The 20,307-nt window shown below is 40.5% G+C and overlaps 1 protein-coding gene across 3 annotated transcripts in view; it reads right to left on the bottom strand.

Moving 5' to 3' along the window:
• Positions 1-1,743: 1,743 nt before the first annotated feature.
• Positions 1,744-20,307, bottom strand: part of LOC139804939 (ephrin type-B receptor 5) — a 67,058-nt gene continuing 48,494 nt past the window's right edge. For 2 of the 3 annotated variants that reach the window (XM_071762781.1, XM_071762771.1), the window contains 11 exons: positions 12,444-12,568; positions 11,814-11,976; positions 10,826-10,940; positions 8,284-8,339; positions 8,050-8,169; positions 7,415-7,662; positions 6,214-6,429; positions 5,020-5,169; positions 4,677-4,870; positions 3,304-3,459; positions 1,767-2,285 (listed from right to left, as the gene is read on the bottom strand). In XM_071762781.1, the coding sequence (XP_071618882.1) occupies positions 2,177-2,285; positions 3,304-3,459; positions 4,677-4,870; positions 5,020-5,169; positions 6,214-6,429; positions 7,415-7,662; positions 8,050-8,169; positions 8,284-8,339; positions 10,826-10,940; positions 11,814-11,976; positions 12,444-12,568 (1,652 nt within the window). In that variant the 3' untranslated portion in view covers positions 1,767-2,176. Of the gene's footprint in view, positions 2,286-3,303; positions 3,460-4,676; positions 4,871-5,019; positions 5,170-6,213; positions 6,430-7,414; positions 7,663-8,049; positions 8,170-8,283; positions 8,340-10,825; positions 10,941-11,813; positions 11,977-12,443; positions 12,569-20,307 lie in introns of all 3 variants that reach the window. The other variant, XM_071762761.1, reaches the window with a different exon arrangement.

The following is a 20,307-nucleotide window of genomic DNA, read 5'->3' as shown; positions in this document are numbered from 1 at the left end:
TTCTCCTCTGGGGAATACATACAGAAGGTGCTAGAGACCACAGGCTCTCCTCAACATCTTGTGCTCAATATGCTTTCTGAAAAGGACAACATTTGTTCAGTCTCAGATGTTGTAAATGGAGCTGACAGCACACATGTAGCTGGATTTTTGAGTATTACAAATCTGCAGAAACCTCTTAAAAAGCTACGTTCTCAAATTTGCTTTAAAAGCTAATCAGACTCTAGTCTGATGTGTGGGTTTGGGGTTTTTTTTTGGTTTCGTTTTGTTTTTTCCTCCTCATACTCTTTGTATTGCTGTGAATGTTTCATACTTGTTTCATTGTGCTGTTTTTGTATGGAGTTTTTTACAACTTGAATGAATGTACTGTTTTTCTCCCTCTCCAACTAAAAAGAATTAAGTGTGACGTTGCTTTAATAGTGTAATAAAGAGTTTGAACTGTATTAGGTATTGCAGTGTAGCTATTCTGGAGCACCCCATGTCATATTATGGGTCTCTACAATAACTATGAAATGTTGGCTTGTCAGTTTTCAATTGCTGGGTTGACTAAAGGAATCAGTACAGGAGTGGTATCCATAATCTTGTCAGGTGAAAAAAGACACTAAGTCCCTGCCTATTTCACAGCACGCCAAGAAATGGGCATAGATCAGAAGAGCTAAGGCCATTTCCTCTCTAGACACAAATAAGGGATGTTTCAATGTAGTCTTCATTGCTGTCTTGCTTAAAAAGCCCTTTTCCATTTCCCTTTCTATGTGCAAGTGAGGTGGACATTTCCATTTCCTTATGTGTTCATCAGGTGGACAGGTGTTTGGTTCATGAGTTTTCCTCTCAAGCTCAGCTTCCTATTTTCATATTCCTGCCTATGGATAAATACAGAGGAAGTCCTGAAGCTCTGATCCTCATGAAAGCAGATCTTTCCTTAAACAAGTACAAATCTGTCTGAAGGGAGAAGTAACATTTGTCATTCCAATAATTTCCATGCACCTCTAACAGAAAACAAGATCCCAAGGACATTCTGTGATTCTGTGACATTGTTATTCCTTTTTTAAGGTCTGAAGTGACTTGTGGGACTGATGCCTGATCCCTCTTGATAAGAACTTATGGAAGAGTTTCATCTCCATTATTCTAATTGTCTATATGGAGTTAACTACTGCAGGTCTGCATTTTCTTCAGAAACAATATTCAACCAGCTGGGCCTGGTGATGTAGCTGGTTAGTTGAGAAAAGAGCAAGTATTTTTCAATAGCAAAAGGCTTCCATTTTTTTTGGTCACACTCTTCGGTGTCTGTAAGGGTGGTTACAAGAGAACCAAACTCAAATTCTGGGTGCTCAGGATTTCAGATTATCACAATTTATGCCCTTCCTTTCAAGAATAGGCTTGTGAGTACCAGAACCTATTTGTTTCCCTATCCACTTGCAGATCCAGCAGGATGGATTCTAGGAATCCTTATTATTCCATTCTGTTGCAGTCCCATAAATAGAGTTGCATAGCAGCAAGGACTTGCTATTCGTGCATCAGCACAAAGGATTAGTAAATTTCCCTTCTGCATCACAGAGCAGACCCAAGAGCTGCACAGAATTTTGAGTCCTTTACTCTCAAACTCTTAACCAAGTGACACGTATTACTGCTTACCATGTATTTTGGCCTAACTGTAGCTTGAGTTCTGGACCAAGCTGACATACCCAGTGATATCCTGAGGATTGTATGCATCTGAGTAATAAGCTCTTACACTATGATTATTCTGGGAAAAAATGTTAATTTTTTTTGTTGCCTTTATTATGTCTTTGTAGCTTTGCTGGGCTCCCAGACACAGATAAAGCCTGCTGATGGCTTCACAAAGTTGTCTGATACCTTCTGTTATCAGAGAAGAGGCAACAGGTGATTGTGATCTGTCCAAGCTATTATTCCATCTCCTCCCCGTGTTATTGTAACTTTCCCTCCCTCAAACCTTTCCCAGTGTATGATGTCATCCACATTTAAATGCCACCAATTATCTAGCTCTGCTTTCAAATCATGGCAAGGCTTTCTTTTTGTTCATGGAACAGGACATGTAGTGTGCATTCTCTGGGTGCGTTAAGTCTCTATGTAGCACCTCTTTTTCTTACAGTGTAAATCCCGCTGAAGTCCCCCACAAACATTTTCAGAGTTTGAGACTTGTGGAATAAAGATGGTGTAAACATCACACTTCAACTGGTTCAAGCTGATTCAAATGGACTCGCATGAGCTGGATGCTGTTTAGAATCTTTTTCTGGTGACCAACGAGGGTGATGCCAATACGCTGGATATCTCTGGAAGAGAACAGAGGATGTGGAAAGTGTTAAAATAGACTTCTTGTTCTGAACATTCCCAGTCCATTTCCCTGCAGAGACAAATCAGTGCATATGGATATATGTGTATGTGTATCTTTGTCTGAGACAGAGTTGACAAAGCTTCTGCTTTTGCTTGGCAAATGTGTGTGGGAAAAGGGGCTGTTGGCAGAACGTGGTAATTTGTGGTACAAAAAGAACAGTGGAAGTGGCCCATGAAAATTATCAGAGGATTGGAACAAACCTCCTATGAAGAAAGGCTGAGAGAGTTAGGATAGTCCAGCCTGGGGAAGAGAAAGTTCTGGAGGGACCTTCTTGCAGCCTTTCAATATACAAAGGGGGCTTACAAGAAAGATGAAGAGATGTTTTACCAGAGCATGTAGTGACAGGACTAGGGGCAATGGTTTTAAATTGAAAAAGAGCAGGTTTAGATTTAGAGTGGATACTCTGTTCCAGGTTGCTTCAAGCCCCATCCAACCTAATCTACTGAAAGATGTTCCTGCTCGTGGCAGGGGATTTGGACCAGCTGATCTTTAAAGTTCCCTTCCAACCCAAACCATTCTATGGTTCTAAGAATATTCCTTTTCCTGGCTCCTGTCTTCTATATAACATATCAATGTTATAATGGTATGGCTGGTTCTATACATTTCCTTAGCAGTGTTTATTACCTTGTGCAGCTGGCATGAACATCCTGATCTAACAGTCTCTCTGCAACAGTCTCTCTACAACACTGACAATGTGTTTTGTTGTATACATGGGATCAGTATTAGTGCTTACAGAAACAGATTGCAAATGTACAGTGGTAGGGAGGGTGTCCACAAGCCCTAGTAAGATGTAAGAAACATTAGTTACTTTGCTCTGGCTTCCTTCTCCTTTTTCATATATTTGTGTGTATTCTCCATATAGCCCTTACTAATACTAAGTATTTCTCAGTCTGTTTTAAATTTCTCCATGGAAAACTCCATGTCTGGTACCTCCTGCTCTCTGTACCTCTACTTACTCCAGAGTCATGCGTGATATGACATCAAATGTCATCAGACCAGCCTGGTCAAAATTCTCTTTGTAGCGACCCATCTTGATAGCATCCAGCCACTCGTGGGCATTGCTGAGTGAAGGGAAATCTGGAGGACAGTTGCTCAGGAGAGGCTGAGATGGTCTGCAAAAGAGGCAGGTTCTAAAAACCCAAGTTACCAACATCATTGGCCACACTAGTAGTTTAAGAGTTATGAGGGAGAGAAAGCAACTTTTAAAGAGCACAGAATAGAGAACAATGAATTCTTTCTTCATGTCCTGATTCCTACAGTCCCACCTTCATTCCCTGTTTCTAGATTACCTGTGTTCCCTCTTCTGCATGAAAACAATCAACCCAAACCAAGAAAATGATCCTCCCTTCCCATTTTATATTCTCTAAGGCACAAACTTTTCTTGTTGCCTCAGATCTTTCCACTTTCTGGGTTTAGACCTACTACTAGCTGGGCAGAGTTGCAGTGAGGAGGGTTCTGAGGCAGAGATAAGACCTTACACTTTTTTACCTTTGTGACTATTTCTCCCTCTCCTAGATGCACTACTTGGATCAGAAAGTAACCTATGAGACTGTAAGTGTGTTTTTTCAGCTCCTGCACCCATCAGATAAAAAGCACAGCAGTAAAAGGCCAAAGAAAAGATTGTTTATACACAGTATTTGCTCTTTTCTCCATCATCTGAACCTGTCCCAAAGCTCTTTATGTGCTGTTGTTAGTAAACTGGGCATGACCAGGCACTTTTCCCCTCCCCAGCTGTGGAGTGCATTCCACTGAGAAAAGGTTTCTAACCACAGGGAAAACCCCCCTAGGCTAGCAGAATGTAATTCCATCATCAGCCCAGCAGGATTCTAATCTTGGCACAATTTACCCCTCACAGAGACTTGCTTCCTGACCTCCTGCCTCTGGTTCATCAGGCTGCAAAAAGCAGCTGGGAAAATATGGGATGCAAGTTGCAGTTCTAAATAGTCTCAGCTACCAATTTTGTTCCCTCCATAAGCTAATCTCTTCCTTCATCACCTCTTGTGATTATGCAGTGCTGTGTGCTCACAGATTATCCTGTGTAGCTGCACCCAGATGTGGCCCTCCCTTCAGTCCTTAAGACCCCTCACTTGTTTCTCCTCAGTGCACCTCATCAAGAGATTTATCTCCCTTCACATCAAGCACTCGAAAATCATGACCCAGTAAGTGAATCAAGATACATAGTTCTTCCAACCCCTTCAGTTTTTTTCCCTTTCTATTTGTCTCTCTGTAGGCATCATGAGGAAAAGAAAGTAGCAACTCAGGCTGTACAGTATTTTTTCCAACCCTCTGAGACTGGGAACAAACCCTAATACTGTGCACTAAATCTTACCTGCTGCTCCCAGTACCAGTGGCTTTGAGGGCAGATGGTTTGCGGATCATTTTATCTAGAGCACTGACAATTTGCTCAAATTTGGGTCTCTGGACCCGCTCCTTCTGCCAGCAGTCAAGCATCAGCAGGTGCAAAACAGTTGGGCAGTCTGGGGGTGGTGGCAAGCGGTAGTCCTGGTCAATGGCATTAATTACCTGTAGGAAGGGAAGAACAAAGATTTGTTACAGTTGGGAAAATCAAACGGAGGCAAGCTTCAGTCACTTGAGGGAATATGACTTTCTACGACTTGAATTGATACAGGACATAGAGGCAGATGTACATTCTCACCACCTCTAAAACTTACATCCTGATTGGACATGTCCCAGTAAGGCCTCTCACCATAGGACGTCACCTCCCACATGACAATGCCATAGCTCCAGACATCACTGGAGGAGGTGAACTTGCGGTACTGGATAGCTTCAGGGGCAGTCCAGCGGACGGGGATTTTGCAGCCCTAGAAAGCAGTCAGAGAGCAACAGGAATGCTACTGAGACAAGGGTTATTTGTGAAAATGCTATCACTGAACACAGGCCAGCAGCATGGCACTTAGCATGGGGTGCCAGTCCAATTGATGTCCTGTAGACATTGTTGGTTCAAATTCAAACTATGTTCAAAGTTTCCACTTTTTTCTACTGACAAATACAGATGAAAAAAACCCAGAACCATGCCTCCTGGCTACCACAAATCCCATGATGTAGTAGGTTTGAAAGTTTATAGCTCTTCTTTGCGGCATTTGAAAGGTGGCAGATAGTAAAATCCTCCTGAAAGTCACAATCATTTGGAAATCTAAAGCAAACTGAACAATATCAGTCTCCATCATCAAGGGCAGATACGCTGAGTGGCTAGCATTAACTCCTTCCTCTTTCCACCTTGACTTCTCTGGCTGTAGGTATGACCTGACAGACAAAATATTACTCAGGTGCTCATTATTCAAAACACACACCTAAAACTGGTTTCACTTTTCAGTGACTGAATTCTTCTTCATCCTCTGCACATCAAACAGGAATTTCAATCTGTCTAATATACTCCCACGTATTTTGTTGTATGTATAACAGGTGCCAGAACTTCATAGGCAATAAGTTCATTTGATGGTTGGTTGCAATCCCATAAATATATTTATGCCAGCTATTTTTCTGCAGGGAAAAAAAACCCAACTCTTTCCTCAAAGGGTGGTAGTAAAGTATTTCAATTTCCCCATCGATCCTTTATACTTTCTGTAAGAAGCTAATGAAAAGGGAAGATATCACCTACATCAGGTTATAAGGTTTGTCCTATTCACCATCAGAACAGCACTAAGACTCCATTTCACATGGAAGAGTGGATCAGGCATTCAGTTACTTTTGTTTTTTCACTAGTATGGAACAGGTCAGAAGGTTCTACCCCACTGGTCTCTGGTCTCAAGACAGACTAAAAAGAGCACCTCAAATCAAGGAAGAACACAAGAAAAAAAATTATATCTGGCAGCCCTGCAGTAACTCACTCCACGGTGGTAACTCACCAGAGCTCCAGTATAGGTGGGATTTGAAGCATCATCCTCCAGAAAGCGGGACAAACCAAAGTCTGACACCTTGCACACAAGGTTACTGTTGACCAAGACGTTCCGTGCCGCCAGGTCACGATGCACGTAGTTCATGTCTGAAAGGTAGCGCATCCCAGCTGCAATCCCCCGTAGCATCCCCACCAGCTGTAACACACTGAACTGTCCTTCCTTCTGCTGCAAGTGAGGAGGCAAATATATGCTTTTATGATCATGGAACACCATCAAAGATTAGGTAACAAGGTGGACTTATGAAGCCAGAGAACACAGATCTTAGCTTCTGCCAAAATCTGAAGGTTCGGGGACAGCAAGTAAGAAAGGAGGATGGGCTTAAAGCAATGAATCTCTAAGTTAGACACTGGTAATCTTTTTCTGAACACGTGTCTCATGATGTGCCCATCTCTTCCTTTACCATGTAATGCCTAGTGTCATTAACTACTAAGTTAACTGTATAAATCAATGGGAGTAGATAAATCTGCTCTTACCACTTCACTGTTTTAAGATTTTTACAACGGGTTCTATGCAATTCTACACAATGGTTTCATGTGCTCCTGTGCTGGTTTGGGCAATTAAACCAAATGACAGCTCTTCAAAATGTACCTGCCAAAGCATTTGTGGTTGAATTAACATACGAATCAGTAAAAAGAAGTGAAGCATCTAAACTACAAAGATGTCTGTATATATGTTTCATTACTAGAAAGCACACTGGAAACCATGAGTCCAAAGCTATATGTAATATATAGTTATAATATATATAAATTTTGTAACTTCATTACAATGTTGAGACCTGAAAATATTAATTGGAATAAAGCCTGAAAAATATTATTAAAAAGGTAAACTTTGGAACATGCGCATAAGGAACGAGAAGTCTGTGTACAAAGAAACTATTTAAAACTGTTTGCCATTGATTATTTGAGCTGAAGAAGGCTAAAATAACAAAATTTATATCATGGGTGAGCTTTTGGAATATTTTCATTATGTTGGCCCAAAGCCACTTTGGCAATTTGCTATTATTTCTATTGAACCTGAAGAAGCCAACTGAGGACAACTTTACTCCCGAGAAAAAGGAGTGAAGAGGAAGGCTAGAAAAAACTATCAGATCTGAGACTGGCACACAGCAAGACGAAGAAGTAACAGTTCTGGGAGACTCTGGTTGTGGTACCCTGAGGAAGGAATCCAGTGATCCATTCTCCATGAACTCTGTGACAATCATGACTGGTCGGCTCTTGGTGACCACACCCTCCAGATGGATGACATTGGGATGCTCAAATTGCCCCATGATGCTGGCCTCACTCAGGAACTCCCGACGCTGTTCATCTGTGTAACCTGACTTCAGAGTCTTAATAGCTACTGTGTATTCACGCTTCCCTGGGTGTTTTAGGCGCCCAAAGCACACCTCTCCAAACTCTCCTGTCAGAGATGGAAGAAACACACCTCAAGTAAGGAAACACGGCAAAGAATTTTAGTCAGGTGCACTAAAACATTCTAGTGTGGAAAGCTTCTGCTGCTTGGACATTGGGTTACTAGAACTGTTGGGATTAAGGTAAAATTCTTGATGAAAGCTCAGGCTGGAGATTACACCTTTAGGGTTCAAATGAGGAGCTCTGAGTCTTCAAAGGGTGTTTTAAACTTGGTTTGGAGCCAGCATATCAGGATAAGTATGTTAAGATGAGTTTTGGTAAAAATGAAGGTTAGCTATCCTGAGAGACTTGATGTACCATGGCTGAGTACATTTCAGGCCAGTAGTGTGCCAGGTATCAAGGAAAACAAGAAGGCATTTCAAAATCTGGTCACTACCTGATCCAATGACCTCCTCAATCTTGATAAAAGACACATCAATCTCCTTGGCAAATTCTCGAATAGCTTCACTGGGATCTTCATAGGTTGAAGGATCAATGTAATACTTGACTCCAAGCCCTGCAGTGGAGGAGACAGCCAAAACATCAGCAGAATGAAATCCTGAGAGACATGGGTATTAACAAGTCCAGAAAAGAAACAGACCCTTGCCATGTGTTGCTTGAGAGCACTTACCTCGTGCACTGATATATTGCTGCAGGCGGTCTGTGTATGGAGTCTCTCGCCTTTTACTGCAGGACACAAAGGAAAGCTAAGTCAAAACACACACAAGAGACACTCATAGGATGCTGGGGTAGGCTTCTCAATGTGAGACTCAGAGATTCCTTGAATTCAGGGTTAGAAGATGGGTGTTATGATCCTGCCCATCCCATGGTAATTACTGCATGCTTGTTTTCTATGTGAGAGTTGTGACACCACTGTTTGCATCCCCACTTTAGATACAACAAATGATAGGGCTTCCAGCACTATCCTGAAAAAAAAATACTACAGCTTAACACCACTGTCTTGAAAGTTTTCTTGCTATGCAGGCTAAATTTGCATTTTAATTTCATTTAATTATGACAAATTATTCTTTTCAATGCTAATCTAAGCCATCTCCTGTGATGCCTTTTAAGTTCTTCAAGACCATTCTAAGAGACATTTGCTCTAATGTTTAATTTGTCTAAAGTTTCAGCAAAGATTAATTATTTCTTGTTTTTCCTCCTGCTGTCTCTTAAAAGCATTTACTTTGACTTTTCATAAGTATGGTACCCAAAACCAGCCACACAGAGCCAGATGGATAGAAATCCATACCATGATGTGATTTTTGTATGTGCAGATCAAAACTGGTATGGTTTTTATTATTATAATATTTCTTGCATATATATATATACATACATCTAATTTCCAGTAAGCATAGGTCCTTCTCAGCACAGGGGTTTCTCGGATTTTATTCTTCTCTTACATGTGTGTGATTTAAGCAATATTTTCCCATACAATCTAGTTGTTTTATAAGTTTGATTCTATTTTGGTTTGCTCTGAACATAATTTGCATTTTCAAAACACTTCCTCTGTTCCCAGCAGCATCTGCATTTTTTCCCAAAATGTGCAATTCATGCTAGTTTAAAATCTTTTATAAACCTTCAAAATCTGTTCTGTTTTGGAAAGAGATTTGCTTTACTGGGGGTCTACACTTACAAGCTCTAACTCTGCTGTTGCATCTGAGAGTCAGGTCTTCATTCATATTTTTTAAATATAGGGTTTACATCACTCAAAAAATAAAAAAGAAGTAGCTAAAATAGTGTTTCACATTGTATATTGCCTGGAAAATGTGTACCAACAGTTTACACAAACAAGTTAAGACAAGCTAAATTTATAGCAAATGGGTCTACATATATTCAGTCACATTCAATTTCTCTGCTCATTTAATGTGGTGTTCCTCATTTCCTACATCTTCAAACTTAGTTTTCTTATCAAAGATAAATTTAAAATAGAAATTTGATATCTCCACTTTTTCTGAACAACTATTAATCATACATGATCCTTCAAGTATGAATTAATTGATTTTTGTTACCCCCTTTATGCAGATACATTTAAAGAAACCCATTAGTAACTTTGCCCAGCAGAGTTTTGCTGATACTAATTTATTCTGTTTGCCTCATTTTTTTCTTAGAAAAATATAAGCTTTATAGAGTTGTGCAAATAATGTCACTTTTCCAGTTGCAACAAGAATTTATATTTCTAACAGTTAAAACTATAAAAGGAAGCAATGATGCAAGTATAGTAATACTTGATAATTCTTTGCTTTCCACAAAGAAAAAATATTAAAAAGGATATACACAAACAGAGAGGAAAAAAAAAAAAAAAAGTAGAAATGGAAGAGAACAGGGAAGAAATCATTAGAACTAGATGTTATTTTCTGAAGTATTTTATACACTTTTTTAGGTCAGGAGAAAACGCTAAAATGTCTCTCTTGTGCAGAGGAAAAGTAAAGCAAAGATACAGAAATTTGTTACTGATAACCTAAGGGATTAAGTTCAAACCTCAGTAAATCCAAGGAGCATGTAATGCCTTCTAAACAAAATCCTGAACTAAACAAAATCCTGATCTAAACAAAAACCTTTGTACTTCTGCAAAAGTAGGATCCTAATCTTCCCTTTCTCTTTAAAATTTCTGGACTTATTTTTGGCCATAAAAGATTATCTCTACATTGACTTACCTGCCCTTTTTACTTCCAAAATAGAAAATAGTATTTGCTTTCTTTAGCCTGTATTTTTGAGTTACTGTTCCATGCAACCACAGGGGTTGTACAGATTTATTCTTCAGCAAATGATCTACTGGTTAGAGTAAGTGGAGTGGATAAGTAAGTGGATATAAACACTTATTCCACCAATTCTTCTTCATTACTTTGTTTCGTTCTCACTTGCCTAAAATGCAATTTACATTCCATTCTTTACAATAATGTATTCAAATACCTTTTGAGGACCAGCTCTAAAATGTTTCTCTTGTTTTCATATTGCTAACTAGCCAAGTATCAGCTAAGTACATGTGTGGTTTACCAAAGGAGAGGCTCCTCAGACAGCAGTAATGGAGTAAGATCTTTCCTTAATTAGAAAATGGTATCTCAAGGACATCTGGATAAATGCAGATCAGGCTGTTTCCCTTGGGATGGAGTTATGTAGCAGGGGTAAGAAAGTTCCACTGTCTGCAGTGCACATGAGCAGGTCAAGGAATTCACCTCTTGAAGATGATGGCAAGGATGGCAATGGCAGCAATTACCAAGAAGGCGAGGCCACCGAGCGCTGAGCCCACGATAAGCGGCAGTCGGTCCTGCACCATCTCCGAGCGCTCCCCTAGCAAGGAAGACAGAAGCATGCACAAACACAAATGCAGAGGACAGTAACTCTTACAGTTTCTCTCCTACTCAACCAAGTCTCATCCATAATTCTATCCCTACCAGACTCTAATTTCCCAGGCTAGTCCCGGCAATTCAACAAATTCAACGTGAAATGCAAAAAGATGATACCCCTAACAATTCAACTTGACTTGGCTATCCCCTCACCCCTTCAGTCACTGTGCTTCTCCATTGTCTCCCTTACTACTTCTAAAAAGCCAGTGCTCCCTCTGAATCCACTTTTCTTTCCCCTGGCCCACTGACACAGGACGGGCCACTTAAGTATAGGCCAGCTCTACACCTGGGCTGTATCTCATTGCCCCAATATTTTTAGGCTGTAGATGATATTCATGAATACCTTTGATCCACACCAAAGAGTATCACAAGGTAATATGTTGCTCTCTGCATGAATGGGTGGTGATAATGCTGGAAGGCAAGCCTCTGGGTATATGCTGTGTACCACCTGTCTCTTAAGACTTTCACAGAGCACTGCACTGCAATTCTGTGACAGCTGGAGGCCAAACTACAGTAGTTTATAGTGATATGTACTGTGACGCCCTCCTAAAGAGAGACTGACTGACACACTCTGCTCCTGCTTGTCAGAGGTGCATGGGCAGCCAGGAGTAGGAGTAGGGAATATAGAAGTAGCATAAACAATATTCTCTGGCAGCATGAGTGAGCAAATCTGCATATGCAAATATGATACGCAGAAACACAAGTTGAGTAGGAGTGTCTGATGGCAGTCATCCAGAGGATAAGCTGATGCACTCAGGGACACACAGAAGTGAAAGATGGTCATGTGCAGATCTGAATACAAAATGGTAGCACTTACCTCCCATTAAAGTCTGGAAATACATCTTTCCACTGTATGGACCATAACCTACTGCTGTTCTAGCTCGTACTTGGAAAGCATAGATCTTGCCTGGGCTCAGACTGGATATGGTGGCCATGTTGGTTTCACTAGTCAAGGTGAGTGAATTACCCTCATCTTCTGCCTGTGAATGTCAGGGACCAAAAAGGAATGTGAGACTTCTGCCCACACTGCTGCTTCTCTCCATCAAGAAATGCTAGTTTATAAGTTGGCTTGATATTATTTGAATCTGCTACAAAGCCCCCCAGACCACAACTGCTATTCCAGACCTCACTTCCTCACACACTACTCATTGTTCCTCGGTGCTGCTTTTCATTCCCTTAGGCCTGGGCTTCCGACAAAGCTCTGCCAGAGACAGAATCATCATTCTTAGAAGATTCCATGTTGGGAAAACCGATGGACTGATGTTAGATGAAGTGTATGTTATGAATTTCTGGGTTTGATACAGCTTATTCTTCCCCCACAACTGAAGCATTTTTCTTCACCTTATCAATCCTGATCCAGAGGTACATCTCGCAGACAGATGATTTCCCTGTTCCCTTTTGCATAACAGCTATGCAAACAATCAGCACTTCATCACATTCTGCTCACCTTGTCAAAGTAGCGTAGCTGGTAATCCAGGACGATCCCATTGGGCTGGTCTGGCTGAGGCCATGACAGTGTTATGCTATTGGTAGTGCGACTCACCTGATGCATCATAGGGACAGCAGAGGGGACTGGAATAAAAGAGAGGAAGGAGAGATGACAAAGGGATAAGCCTAACAATGAACTATAAATGAATATTGATTCATAATGAGTTAATAGATTAGGTCAGCTCTTCCTTTAACTTCCCTTAATTTACATTATGAAGTACTTCATAAAATTAACAGAAAAAACACAGGCACAATTCTACTGTACTGGAAGATACAGCCACTGACAACTTGAACAGAAAGAAAATGAAGAAATCCACATCCAACTGATCATGCACTGAAATTATAAAATTATCTACATTTGTAATTGGGACACTATTCTGCTTCTCAAATTTGTAAATTTACATGCAAGATGCCACGGTGTTCAGTGCCACTTCCTTGTTCTAGGATCATGCTTGGACAAATGATGTGACAGTGGTCAAAGCAAAAGCAGAGCACACTACCTCTCTTCTGCTTCTCCCCCAGCTTATAATTCTTTGCCTGGGGAGAAAGATGGAGTATTGGCTATCAGAGTAATAATGGAGGCCTTTCACTACCAGATCATGGATGCAAACCAGAAGACAGAGGCAGATGAGAACAGCGATGTGTGAAGGAACAGACTGTGAAGCGCTTCTCACGTCAGTGGTCTCGGTTCAGCTGCAGATCCCAGAGAATGAAACCATCTCATTTTCACAGCCTGACACGCAGCTTTGTGTTCAGAGTAGCTACTGGAGCTTGGGCCAGGCCCTGCCAGGTGCCCAGGTATGAAAATCACCACTGTCTTTGAGAGTCTCAGTCCATCAGCAGGCCATCGAAATACCTAAGTCTAGTCTGAATAAGCTCTGAACTACTATTACTGCCTGGAGCCACCACCTAAAAGGTTGCTCTTAAGTGTGTGTGTCTGTGTGAGCTTCACATACAGGTTTTATCAGTTCTAAATAGAATCATAGAAATAGCTTGCTAATTTTCTGTCTTTTGGTGAACAGGTCAGCCTGGTATACTGTCCAGATGGAGTTGGTAGCTCTCTTGATTCCCTAATGATATTAAGTATCTATGGTGTGTGTTAGATATTAATTAGTGTGGGAAAATGTCAACTTCCCATTATGCAGAAAGCAAGCATCTGGACATCAAACATAAAAGAGGGCCTTGGAAACATGAATCAAACCAGAAAGCAAGCAAGAACTTGTGTCTACCAATTTTATAAATCTTTTATTCTATGTCTGAAGTTCAGTAGTTGCCATTAGTTCTCACCAAGCTGAAACTCATTAAATCACTAGGAAGGAAACACCAAAATATTATCTTAAAGATATATGATTAATGATTTTAAACACTGTAAAGTGAAATAAAATTATATTACGGTGTGAAAAAATTCAAGCCACTACTTGGACTATTTTTTGTTCTTTTTTTTTTTTTTTTTTTCCCACCCCCTCCTCCTGGAGGCACCATTCACATATTCTGAAGACAGCAGAAGTATATAACACCTATTTAATAGGAGACCCTTTCCTGTAGTAGGCAGTTCTTCTAAAAAATATCCTCAAAACAGGAAGGAAGATGAATGGTTGTTGCAGCCACTTGAATCTTGGATGCAAAACTTTCTGGAGAATGAATATCCACTTCTACAAAAAACATCCATGAATTTATACACACACACACACACACACACACACACACACAAACACTCTCCATGTTCATCCAAGAGTTAGAAGAGTATGAGTTTCTTCTTAGGAAGAGATTTCCAAGAAAAAATTTCAGGATAATTGGAAGATGATCTTTGAGTAGGGAGCAGGGGTTCAGCATTTCTACAAGTCCTTGCTTCAGAGTGAGCTCAATTACTCATCAGATTCCACTGATTTAATGACTGTGGTGGGATTCAGCTGCCTATCATGGTACCTGCATGGAATATGAACTGAATGTTGCGAGACAGAGCTGTTCATAGTCTATTGAGAATGGTACTCACCTGTTCTTTATGTAAGTGGGAATTGCCACAGACTGTTATACTAGTCTGCTCTCTTGATTTTTATTTTATTTTAATTTTTTAACTCCCCTGCCATGGGTAGGGCCAACTACCCCTAGACCATGTTGCTCAAACTCCATTCAATCTGGCCTTGAACACTTCCATGGAGGGGGCACACATGACTTCTCTGGGCAACATCTTGCAGTGTCTCACCACCCTTACAGATAATAATTTCTTTCTACTACCCAATCCAAATCTGCCCTCCTTCAGTTTGAAACCATTATCACTCATTGTATTGTTATGTGTCCTTGTAAAAAGTCCCTCCCCAGCTTTCCTGTAGTCCTTCTTCAGATACCACAACACAAGTCTTAGCACTCCTTCAGGTGTTATGAGGCCTTCCCAGAACCTTCTCTTCTCCAGGCTGAACAACCCCAACTCTCTCAGCCTGTCTTCACAGACGAGGTAATCCCTTTCTTCTGTGATGTGGTAACATGATTTCTATTGACACTGTGGATCTCCCAGAAACTGACCTTGGTCGTGCAGTCATCTTGGTAGAGTCACAGAAGTGATTTGGGATGTTCATTGATCAAGGAGAAAAGAAGCACAAGGGTAAAACTACAAAAGGTTTCTTTCAGGATGTCGTGGTACAGACCCCCCATTTACTGAGCCACGTTGCAATGTGAACATCAGCCAACATTGCTCTTGCTTTAATTACAAGTGCAGTGGGCCCAACAACAATGTTCTTGTTTCAATAGCAAGTGCAGTAGGCTGAGACAGTCTGACACTTTCTGACCCCCAAAACATGAAAGGATTACCTTCTGTTGCAAAAGTGGTCCTTACCAACAAGCAGGAATTCAGCCAAGCCTGGATGTTTGAATGACAGGCTCCTAGCTAAACTCAAACAAAAAATGGAAGTATACAGAAGATGGAAGTGGAGACAGGTAACCTGGAAGAATAATGAGGCACTGTCCAAGCACTTGGAGACGTGGCTAGAAATGCCTAAGCCTACTTGGAATCAAATCTGGCCACAGCTGTCAAAAGCAAGAAGGGTTTTTATAAGGACCTATGGGGCTAAAGGAAAACCTAGAGAAAATGTGTGCCCAGTGTTGGGTGGCATAGGGGACCTGGTAACACAGGACATCTTCACATCAATTTTTACCAGCAATATGTTTAGATCCCAGAGAGCAAGTAGAAATCTGGAGGAGAGAAGATCTTCCTGGTAGAAGATCAGGTGAAAGATATTTAGGCAAACTGTACCTACATAATTCTATGGGCCCTGACGTGATGCACCCATGAGGGAGCTGGCTGATGTTATTTTGTGGCTGTTCTTGATAATCTCTGAATGATCATGGTGACTGTGACAGATGCCTGAGGACTAGGGGAGAGCAAACGCTACTTCTGTATTCAAGAAGAAGGATGCAGGGAAATGCAGGCAGCTCAGCTTCCCCTTTATCTCTGGGAAGATGATGGAATAAACCTAGAAACCATTTCCAGGCACATGAAGGACAGGAAGGTAATTGTGAGTAGCCTGCACGAGTTCCCAAAGGGAAACTCAAGCTTGACCAACCTTCTATGATGAAATTACTGACTTGGTAGATGATGGAAGAGCCATGGATAACTTCTTTGACTTCAGTAAGGCTTTCAATACTGGCTCCCATACTATCCTCATGAAGCAGATCCTTGCCTGTGTCACTGCTCTTGCTAAGGAAGTCTACTGGACTCTTTTGTCTTTGAGAAATCAAACACCTTCAAGAAAATTATTAATTTCTCTTCATAATTTCATAATCATATTTGGCATTTAATGCTTTTCCTCTTCTGATATGGTTTCACTTGAAAATTTTCTGTCAGGTCCTCTTCAACTTCCTGGCACTACTCATTATGTTCCTTGTCCCCATTCAGCCTCTTGCACAACCCTCCAGACTGTCTGGCTTTCATTTCTGCAGTTCTACAGATTCTTGGTATTGCCAGGTCCCACTGCTCTAAATACAACTGATGTAAAAGGCTGCTACATATCTTTTCAGGTACAAGGCAACCTGGTCATGTAACCTTTATCCTCATATAACTCCATTAGCTCTCATAATGTCCAGGCTCAGCTAAAAAAAAAATAAAAAAAAATCTAGCTGCTTTTAAAACTCTGCATTGATTTGCTCCAACATTTGAGTATTTGCTGTCTCTCTTCCTCTCCTTTCTAGGAATCTAACAACTGCCTGAATGAATAAATTCAGTAGAGAGTCCCTGGCAACAGACATTACTACATGCTTCAGTGGAAGGTGTAGAGGAAAAACCAAAATAGACAGGTGGTTAACAGCTGTGCACAGAGGAATTTTTTTTCACAATCCTTTAAAGGAAACCCTGATTATGTCCTGAAACTTGAGAAGAGATATGCTTAGTCTGGTAAGTACACTTGAAGATGTTAAAATAATAATTAACATTTTTGTCAGATTATTTATTTATTTTTAATAATACAGTTGGATTTTAAGCTCTTTTCTTTCTTTGTGTCAGGATCCCCTCTGTGAAGATGCATAACTACAGTTACATAATAGATTTCTTTATGCAGTTCATGCTACCTGAAACAGCCACCCAACACCTTTCTGTATGTCCTGACACTTCTTTAGGTATTCACCCTCAGTGCTTCAAGTGTGAGCTAAAAGCTCCCCTCTCTCTTGTCTCAACTCTGGATATTTTTCCTTCTGGTAAGTTGCATATCTTGTTTTCATGTAACACTATAAGAACATGTTTTATTATTACTATCTAAGCAGATAGTAATAATGCTTTCAGATGCTTTGTGATATAGAAGGGTAAGTCTCACTATACTGAAGGAAGTTTTTCAGTGCCAGTCTTTCTTATTCTGACTTCAGACACACATTCACTGAGAAGTATGAACATCATAATCAGACAAATGTGACTGGGTAACAAAAGGATCCTATCATACGTCAAAGCAGAGCTAGCAGACTGTCTGGGGTAAGAAAACTCTTACATGAACAGTGGTTTGGAGACAAATATGAAGAGCAAATAGGTTGCAGAGGAAGAAGAAATGCAGAACTATTCCTGAAAAGAATATTGCCTAAGATACCTCTAACAAAGGGATAGGGAATGAGGAGGATGATATTCTGGACCAGCAACTGGAAGAAGTGAGAGAACTCGGACATGACTAAGCAGAAAAATCAGAAACTGCCTGGATTTTGAGGGTCTTTCTTTGGTTATCTTTAGTTCAATGGAGAGAAAATTTCTGCTGAAGCCATTTATTTTGAAAGCTTATCGTTCTCCAGTTTGCTTTCTTATACCCTTCATGCCTTTCTCTTTTCCTCTTGTCTCCTTCATATGATCCTGGAATGTCTGTCTCTGCTTGTATAATAATATTAATAATAAATATAATAATACAACAACAATTATGATAAACCATGCTAAAGTGAAAAGCTGCTGACGGGTTTGAAGAGAGGGGGTGTGGATGAAACAGGCCACATGATGGAGGAAGCAAGGCCTTGTTAGGATGAGCTGTCACTATGAATCAAGGTCAGCTCATCTCAAGCTCACTCCTAATGATCTTTAGGAAGAGCAAGGAAAAAAACAAACAAACAAACAAACAAAAAACAAAAAAAAAACCCCAAACAAAACCCAACCAAACACAACAAAAAAAGCCATTCAGTACACCCTGCTTAAGAAAGCTGCCCTTCCATGAAACTGCTTCAGTGCACAAGAGAGGCACCTTAGAGAGACGCACCCAATACACCCACACACACCCCAAGAGACACCTGGAGGAATAGGAGTGGTGAGAAAAGGCAAATAGAAGCAAGAAACCAGGGTAGGTTTTGTGATTCTAGGCAGGAGGTGGAAGCAGCTATTCAATTAAATTACCTCAGATATAGATAAAGAAGGCTGAGATGAGAAGCACAAAGAAAGAGTATTCTTTAGAATATTAACAGAACACCCATCTGTCACTAACAGAAGCCAAAGGAATTGAGTGAAATTACCATACAAATTATCCAGCCATATCTTTTACTGTAAACAAAAACTGATCACCCACTTCCAGCCAGCCTCTTAAGGGGACTGGGTATGCTCTGCTACACTCAGTGCCTGTCAGGTAACATTTCAAATGGAAGAAACAGATGTTGTCAAACCCCTGGCATCTGCTAACTGTGGGAATTACTTGGGATGTATATATACTCCCTTCCATTCCATAGCATAGAAGCAGAAATGACAAGTTGTAATTTAACCAAGATCATTATGCAACATCTGGTTTCACAGTACTTCTCTTGGAGCTTCACTAAAGCCTGATTTTGCAGGGATTTCCACAAATAAACTGTGGAAACTCATTAGGGATTTGTTTGAGTTTAACATTTACACATCTCTAAATGTTTAGAGACATTTTCTGTCACTCAGTTCAAATTGTTCCCCCTCATTCTCCTCCTCAGCACATTATTCCTCATTACATACTCCTGAACAAGCTGTGTACAACTTCTCTCCATATAAGCTTGTAAAGGACAACATATGCCCAATCTCTTAATATTGACATTTAGCAGAACTGTATGCCTGTACGCATGTGGCTCTCTCCAGCTTCAGAGAGAGCCTGTATGTATTTCCAGAAAATCAAAACTCGTTGATGATGTTCTCCATTTTCTCCACATGTTTGCTGTCCATATGCTACATCCATCAGAGTCTTCAACTCTTCAGTCTCTTCCCTTCCTTTGACTGCCCACACAAACCATTAGTATTTTGGTCTAGCCATCCCTGTGGCTTAATTTCTAGTTACAAGGATCACAGCACTTTTGATAAAACTACATGGTCTAAAAGGAAAAAAAAAAAAGTAAATAAATCTTTGTTTCCCTTAGACACAAGAGTAACATTCCAAGAGCGCTTATCAGAACAGCAAGGTTGAAAAGGCAAGAACAAGGCAGAATATATGGTATGCAGAACAACCCAGATCAATTTCAGTAAAATAGGAATGGTGATCCTGCTTCTGGATCTTTCCATTTAACATCTCCCCAGTAACACTAAAAACTGTAGCTGTTCTACCCTTTTATGACACACAGGACTACACAGTATAAGCACACACCATCCAAAGGCTCTGTATATTTAGCTGTCAATGTATACACTTTTTTTTGTCATACAATGCCTATCTGTATCTTTAACTGTATTTTAAACTTTAGACAGTGCCTGTCTCTGTTTACCACTTTCTCACTTTGACACAGTGCAAGGCAAAGGTGGACAGATAGGATGAAACACTCAATACCACTTCTTAAAGTGCACTAAAGCATGAACTGAAACAAGGAGAATGGAAGGTGGTGTATACAAGAAAGGATGGAAAACCAGAGTATCTCAAAACATGGAAAACAAAAAAAAAACCTGAGCAGGTGAAAAATGCTATAAAGGCTGAAGTATAAGAAGATAAAATTGAGAAGATAAGGTAAAGAGAAAATAAAGGAATACTATCTAAGAGCTTCTGTGGCAAGCTGATGCTTACAAAATTCCAGTCGAACCCTGGCAGTGTCCCCATGTCTTGCACAAGAAAGCCACATAGTTTGCCTGACCCACAGAACTACCACCTTCTCCAGGGCAGCTTGCCCCAGCAGCTCATCTCCATATACAATGATACCAGCTGCTAAACAGATTTTTTTTCTGCCAAGAGGGAAGAAAGGAAAGCCCATTCAGAGAAAGCAGGAATGAGAATGGTAGAAGTGAAATCACAGAACTTAGCATGGCAAGATAAAAAGGGGCACAACAGACAGATCATAGAGAATCATAGAATGGCTTGGGTTGGAAGGGACCTTAAAGATCATCAAGATAAGAAGATCCAGGATCCAAAAGATGCAAAGTAAATCAAATGAGAGACAGA

This window comes from Heliangelus exortis, chromosome 1 (genome assembly GCF_036169615.1).
Source record: "Heliangelus exortis chromosome 1, bHelExo1.hap1, whole genome shotgun sequence".
Classification (NCBI taxonomy): Eukaryota; Metazoa; Chordata; class Aves; order Apodiformes; family Trochilidae; genus Heliangelus; species Heliangelus exortis.
The sequence above is the reverse complement of the archived record's forward strand: the minus strand, read 5'-3'. Positions and strand labels throughout refer to the sequence as shown.